The sequence below is a fragment of the Cebus imitator genome, unplaced genomic scaffold, assembly GCF_001604975.1.
Source record: "Cebus imitator isolate Cc_AM_T3 unplaced genomic scaffold, Cebus_imitator-1.0 Scaffold69, whole genome shotgun sequence".
Taxonomy (NCBI): Eukaryota; Metazoa; Chordata; class Mammalia; order Primates; family Cebidae; genus Cebus; species Cebus imitator.
Genome location: NW_016107384.1, coordinates 5912470 through 5919298, shown reverse-complemented (window position 1 = coordinate 5919298; position 6829 = coordinate 5912470). Strand labels below are relative to the sequence as shown.

General features: G+C 39.9%; 1 protein-coding gene across 8 annotated transcripts in view; it reads right to left on the bottom strand.

Annotated features, from left to right (window-relative positions):
* The window catches only part of GEMIN2 (gem nuclear organelle associated protein 2), a 25223-nt gene extending 23413 nt beyond the window's left edge, over positions 1–1810 (bottom strand). For 6 of the 8 annotated variants that reach the window (XM_017530867.1, XM_017530866.1, XM_017530865.1 and 3 more), the window contains exons 1-2: positions 1558–1758; positions 1092–1176 (exon numbers count right to left, since the gene is read on the bottom strand). In XM_017530867.1, the coding sequence (XP_017386356.1) occupies positions 1092–1176; positions 1558–1694 (222 nt within the window). In that variant the 5' untranslated portion in view covers positions 1695–1758. Of the gene's footprint in view, positions 1–1091; positions 1177–1557 lie in introns of all 8 variants that reach the window. The other 2 variants (XM_017530864.2, XM_037739382.1) reach the window with 2 other exon arrangements.
* Positions 1811–6829: the final 5019 nt, after the last annotated feature.

The window sequence follows — 6829 nt, the reverse complement described above, 5'->3', positions numbered from 1 at the left end:
GATTCCTCTATCTACCGCAGTTCTGTCATTTATTGATTATTACATATGCTTATTTTCTTCATAGCAATAGTCACAATATGTAATTATTGGTTTGCTTGTTCACTCTCTGTCTACAAGGGTAGGATCCTTTTTTATCTTATCCTGTTATGTTCCCAGTGCCTGGCACAACCTAGTTGCTTAACATAAAATGTGCTGGATAAATAAATAAACGAAAATGTCCACAGTGTGCAACTAGCTGTAAAAGTGTAAGACAGCTGGGTTTCTATTCTGACAAAAAGTGAAACTTTATCAAATTCAGAACACGCGAAGTACACTAGGATTAAACACCAATCCAATAACTGGAAAAGGTTCCTTAAAAAAAAAAAAAAAAAAAAAGAGGGCCCGGTACGGTGGCTCACGCCTGTAATCCCAGCACTTTGTGAGGCCGAGGTGGACAGATCACCTGAGGTCAGGAGTTCCAGCCTAGCCAACACGGTGAAACTCCATCTCTACTAAAAATACAAAAATTAGCCAGGTGTAGTGGCGGGCACCTGTAATCCCAGCTACTTGGGAGGCTGAGGCAGGAGAATAGCTTGAACCTGGGAGGCGGAGTTTGCAGTAAGCCGAGATCGTGCCACTGCACTCCAGCCTGGGTGACAGAGCAAGACTCTGTCTCAAAAAATAAATAAATAAAGGGGTCAGGCACAGTGGCTGAAGCCTGTAATCCCAACACTTTGGGAGGCAGAAGCCGGAAGATAGCTTGAGGCCAGGAGTTTCAGATCAGCTGGCAACAGAGACTCTCTCTCTGTAAACAAACAAGAAAAAATAGAAGATTGCCTAAGTAACCCATTTAAAGCCTCCTTTGAAAGGACTGGATAATGTCCCTGAAGTAAGATGGGCAAGCCTCCACAAATGCTAGAGTTACAGAAAGCCTCTTTAGAGGCAGTAAATGCCTGTTGTCTTTCTGGAGGAAAAAGTACAAGCGAATGTCTAACTTTGCAGGGAGCAGTCAAATCTTACACCATAATTGATACTGTCGGATACTATAGGAAGAGCCTTAGTCTTTTAATTGAGGGGTTGGGGGTAATCTCCAGACGGTTAATAAAACTCACAGAAATATTCACACTTTGCTTCCTTTTCAACTTCTTTGGGTCAATTTGAGCTACCACAACATCTGGACATTGAGCTGCTTCGATCCTACAAATAAGTAATAAATGCAAGAAGTTAAATTTCTATTGTGCTCAGGTGTAGTAAAACCAGCGATCCATTTCCACAGTTTATTGTGAAATTAGAAAAAAAGAATTCAGACTTCCACTTGACGTACTAAAGAATATATTTCTGAAATCATCTGGATTGAAAACAAATCTAAGATCACACATCTTGGTACGTTCAATCATGTTAAACAGAAACTCGCCCACGTAAGGATGTAATCCAGAATCCCGAACAGACCCGAACTCGCAAGAGACTGGAACGGGAAGAAACAGGACTTTATCGAACGCAGGTCGAGCGGGGCACCGGGGGCTGTACCCAGGGGCAGGGCAGACGACCAGCCCACCCGCCTAGGGTCAAATCACTCACTGGACCCGCCTCAGGTATTCCTGAGGCGTCCTTGGGGGTACCGAGGGATCGAAACCTTCCGTCAAGTCGCAGGGCTCTACCGGCAACAGCCGAGGCATCAACTCTTCCACTGCGGACTCCGCTGGTACCCACGCCATGGTTTTCAAACTAGCCAGTTCCGCTTAGCGCATGCGCTCACGCTAGGTCACGGCGCAGGCGCACAAGTAGGAACCTTGGGCGCGGAGCTGAGCAAGCGGCAGTTTAGGGAGCGTTAACTGCGCATGAACAGACTGCTGCTAGCCTCAAGGTTAAGGCTCCGGTGGTGTAATAAAGGTTCTGAGAATTTAATTCCTAGCTGAATTGGTTCGAACGCGTTTCTGGTCTTTTTCCCTCTGTTTGTCTTCTAACGCTGGGCAAAGACGGAGGGTTAGCAACTTTTATGCACCCCTAGTAGTGAGGGATCCTTAAAAATGGTTTTTGAATTAATGAACAATATTACTGTAATTATCATTCTTGGAGCTCTAAATTCTTAAACCCTTCATAAACACACACATTTTCTCACTTGATTCTTAAAACAATCTTGCAAAGTGGGTAGTAATACTCTGTTAGGAGAGGGACTGACCGTCTCCCAAAGGGGAAGAACCAATTCCAACATACGCTTATCCGATGCCGAATGAAAGAAAATTAATTTTCTACAGGAATATCTAGTGCTTGACTACTTCAAAGATCACTGTAAGTTTATTTGGAATGAGTATTACTCCTAGAATAGCCAGCACTTTTTAATTTTTTTTAAAGAAAAATATCTTCATTTAAATACAAATAGTGAAAAAAATGAAGCTAATGCTAACATACAGATATTAACAAAAATGTTAGGTCAATCTTATTAGGTAGATAGTATCATCATCTCCATTTCACAGGTGAGGAAACAGGGCAAGAATGTGCAAGAAACAAGTATTACGTCTGATTATTTCTAAACAAATACAATTGAGTGAATACAATTGACTTCTAAAATTTATGTTTCTTTTTGAAGGTTTTTTAAAAAATTGTTTTTATTTATAGCACTGTTTTCAGGTTGCAAGGAATTGATTTCAACCAAGGATGTAAGTTTAAATTGAAGATAAAAAATTAAAAATGAGTTTAATTATCTTTAAACTCTAAGTTTAAATTGAAGATAAAAAGTTAAACTGAGGATGGTTTTATATATATATATATATATATATATATATATATATATATTGCACTTTAGGTTCTGGGGTACATGTGCAGAACATGCAGGATTGTTGCATAGGTACATACATGACAATGTGATTTGCTGCCTCCAGCCCCCCATCACCTGTATCTGGCATTTCTTCCACGTTATCCCTCCCCAACTCCCTACGCCTGCTGTTCCTTCCTTTATTCCCCCCAACAGACCCCAGTGTGTGATGCTCCCCTCCCTGTGTCCATGTGTTCTCATTGTTCAACATCAGCCTATGAGTGAGAACATGCGGTGTTTGGTTTTCTGCTCTTGTGTCAGTTTGCTGAGAATGATGGTTTCCAGATTCATCCATGTCCCTACAAAGGACAGGAACTCATCGATTTTTATGTCTGCATAGTATTCCATGGTGTATATGTGCCACATTATCCTTGTCCAGTCTATCATTGATGGGCATTTGGATTGGTTCCAGGTCTTTGCTATTGTAAACAGAGCCAAAATGAACATACATGTGCATGTGTCTTTATAATAGAATGATTTGTAATCCTTTGGATATATATGGGATTGCTGGGTCAAATGGAATTTCTATTTCTAGGTCCTTGAGGAATCCCCACACCGTCTTCCACAATGGGTGAATGAATTTACACTCCCACCAACAGTGTAAAAGTGTTCCTATTTCTCCACATCCTCTCCTACATTTGTTGTCTCCAGATTTTTTAATGATTGCCATTCTAACGGGTGTGGGATGATATCTCAATGTGGTTTTGATTTGCATTTCTCTAATGACCAGTGATGATGAGCATTTTTTCATATGTTTGTTGGCCTCATATATGTCTTCTTTTGAAAAGTGTCTGTTCATGTCCTTCACCCACTTTTGAATGGGTTTGTTTGTTTTTTCTTGTAACTCTGTTTTAGTTCTTTGTAGATTCTGGATATTAGCCCTTTATCAGATGGGTAGATTGCAAAAATTTTTTCCCATTCTGTTGGTTGCCAGTTCACTCTAATGATTGTTTCTTTTGCTGTACAGAAGCTCTGGAGTTTAATTAGATCCCATTTGTCTATTTTGGCTTTTGTTGCCAATGCTTTCGGTGTTTTAGTCATGAAGTCCTTGCCTATGCCTATGTCCTGAATGGTTTTGCCTAGGTTTTCTTCTAGGGTTTTTATGGTGTTAGGTCTTATGCTTAAGTCTTTAATCCATCTGGAGTTAATTTTAGTGTAAGGTGTCAGGAAGGGATCCAGTTTCTGCTTTGTGCATGTGGCTAGCCAGTTTTCCCAACACCATTTATTAAACAGGGAATCCTTTCCCCGTTGCTTGTTTTTGTCAGGTTTGTTAAAGATCAGATGGTTGTAGATGTGTGGCGTTGCTTCTGAGGCCTCTGTTCTGTTTCATTGGTCTATATCCCTGTTTTGTTACCAGTACCATGCTGTATTGCTTACTGTAGCCTTGTAGTATAGTTTGAAGTCAGGTAGTGTGATGCCTCCAGCTTTGTTCTTTTTGCTCAGGATTGTCTTGGCTATGCAGGCTCTCATTTGGTTCCATATGATGTTTAAGGTGGTTTTTTCCAGTTCTGTGAAGAGGATCATAGGTAGCTTGATGGGGATAGCGTTTAATCTATAAATTACATTGGGCAGTATGGCCATTTTCATGATATTGATTCTTCCTGACCATGAGAATGGAATGTTTTTCCGTCTGTTTGTGTCCTCTCTTATTTCCTTGAGTAGCGGTTTGTAGTTCTCCTTGAAGAGGTCCTGTACATCCTTTGTTATTGTTTTCCTAGGTATTCTATTCTCTTTGTGGCAATTGTGAATGGCAGTTTGTTCTTGATTTGGCTGTCTTTAAGTCTGTTATTGGTGTATAGGAATGCTTGTGATTTCTGCACATTGATTTTGTAACCTGAGACTTTGCTGAAGTTGCTTATTGGTTTCAGGAGATTTTGGGCTGAGACGATGGGGTCTTCTAAATATACAATCATGTCATCTGCAAATAGAGACACTTTGACTTCCTCCTTTCCTGACTGAATACGCTTTATTTCTTTTTCTTGCCTGATTGCTCTGGCTAGAACTTCCAATACTATGTTGAATAGGAATAATGAGAGAGGGCATCCTTATCTAGTGTCAGATTTCAAAGGGAATGCTTCCAGTTTTTGCCCATTCAGTATGATATTGGCTGTGGGTTTGTTGTAAGTAGCTTGTATTATTTTGACATACGTTCCATCAATACCTAGTTTATTGAGAGTTTTTAGCATAAAGCGCTGTTGAATTTTGTCAAAGGCCTTCTCTGCATCTATTGAGATAATCATGAGGTTCTTGTCATTTGTTCTGTTTATGTGGTGAATTATGTTTATAGACTTGCATATGTTGAACCAGCCTTGCATCCCTGGGATGAAGCCTACTTGATAGTGATGGATAAGCTTTTTGATGTGCTGTTGTGTCCGGTTTGCCAGTATTTTACTGAAGATTTTTGCATCTATATTCATCGTGGATATTGGCCTGAAGTTATCTCTTTTTGCTGAGTCTCTGCCAGGTTTTGGTATCAGGATGACGTTGGTCTCATAAAGTGATTTCGGAAGGATTCCCTCTTTTTGGATTGTTTGGAATAGTTTCAGAAGGAGTGGTACCAGCTCCTCTTTGTATGTCTGGTAGAATTCGGCTGTGAACCCATCTGGACCTGGGCCTTTTTTGGTTGGTAGACTATTAATTGCTGCCTTAACTTCAGCTCTTGTTATTCATTTATTCAGGGTTTCAACTTCTTCCTCGTTTAGTCTTGGGAGGGTGCAGGTGTCCAGGAATTTATCCATTTCTTCGAGGTTTACTGGTTTATGTGCATAGAGCTGCTTGTAGTAATCTCTGATGGTAGTTTGTATTTCTGTGGAATCGGTGGTGATATCCCCTTTATCATTTTTTAAATTGCATCTATTTGATTCTTCTCTCTTTTCTTTTTTATTAATCTGGTTAGTGGTCTGTCTATTTTGTTGATCTTTTCAAAAAACGAGCTCCTGGATTTATTGGTTTTTTGAAGGGTTTTTTTTTGTGTCTCTATCTCTTTCAGTTCTGCCCTGATCTTAGTTATTTCTTGTCTTCTGCTAGTTTTTGAGTTTTTTTGATCTTGCTCCTCTAGCTCTTTCAATTTTGATGATAAGGTGTCGATTTTATATCTCTCCTTGCTTCTCATGTGGGCTATAATTTATTGCCATAAATTTTCCTCTAAACACTGCTTTAAATGTGTCCCAGAGATTCTAGTACGTTGTGTCTTCATTCTCGTTGAGTCCTTAGCTTAGCTTATTTAAGTACTTAATGCTTAGGAACTGTAACTAAACAGTTGGGACACTTGGAAAGATACTACCTGGCTGCAAACTACAGTTATTTGGTTAAAAATTTTTCACTGGTTTTGGAAAAACAGACTTAGAAGTGGGAGAAATACTCCTGTCCGTGAACATTTGGTGATAATCAAGGACAAATTTGAAAAGTAAGTAGTGACTTGAGGACTAAACTCTGATTTTTTTTTTATCTTGCCCAAATTCCTGTCTAAGGGGTCTTGGAAGTCATGGCCTACAAATCATAAATTCTCATCAGATGGGTTTTATTTAACCCTATATATCATGATTTACTTTACAACCTGACTTTGGTATAACATTATGAGACAAGGAAAAAAATAAAAATATTTTACCCCAAAACGTGTTTCTTTCCTGTATTTTGAAATGGCCCTGCAAAGCTGTTCTTTGTGGGGGACAATTTTCATCTGTGAAGGATCCTGGCCAGGAGTGGTGGCTCACGCGTATAATCCTACCTCTTTGGGAAGCTGAGCTGGGGGGATCACTTGAGATCAGGAACTTGAGACCAGCCTGGCCAATATGGTGAAACACTGTCTTTACTAAAAATACAAAAAATTAGCTGGGTGTGGTGGTGGGCAGCTGTAATCCCAAGTACTCAGAAGCTGAGGCAGGAGACTCGCTTGAACCCAGGAGGCAGAGGTGGGAGTGAGCCAAGATCGTGCTATTGCACTCCAGCCTGGGCAACAAGAGGGAAACTTCATCTCAATAAAATAAAATAAAATAAAATAAAATAAAATAAAATACCCAGCCTTGACCTCCTGGACTC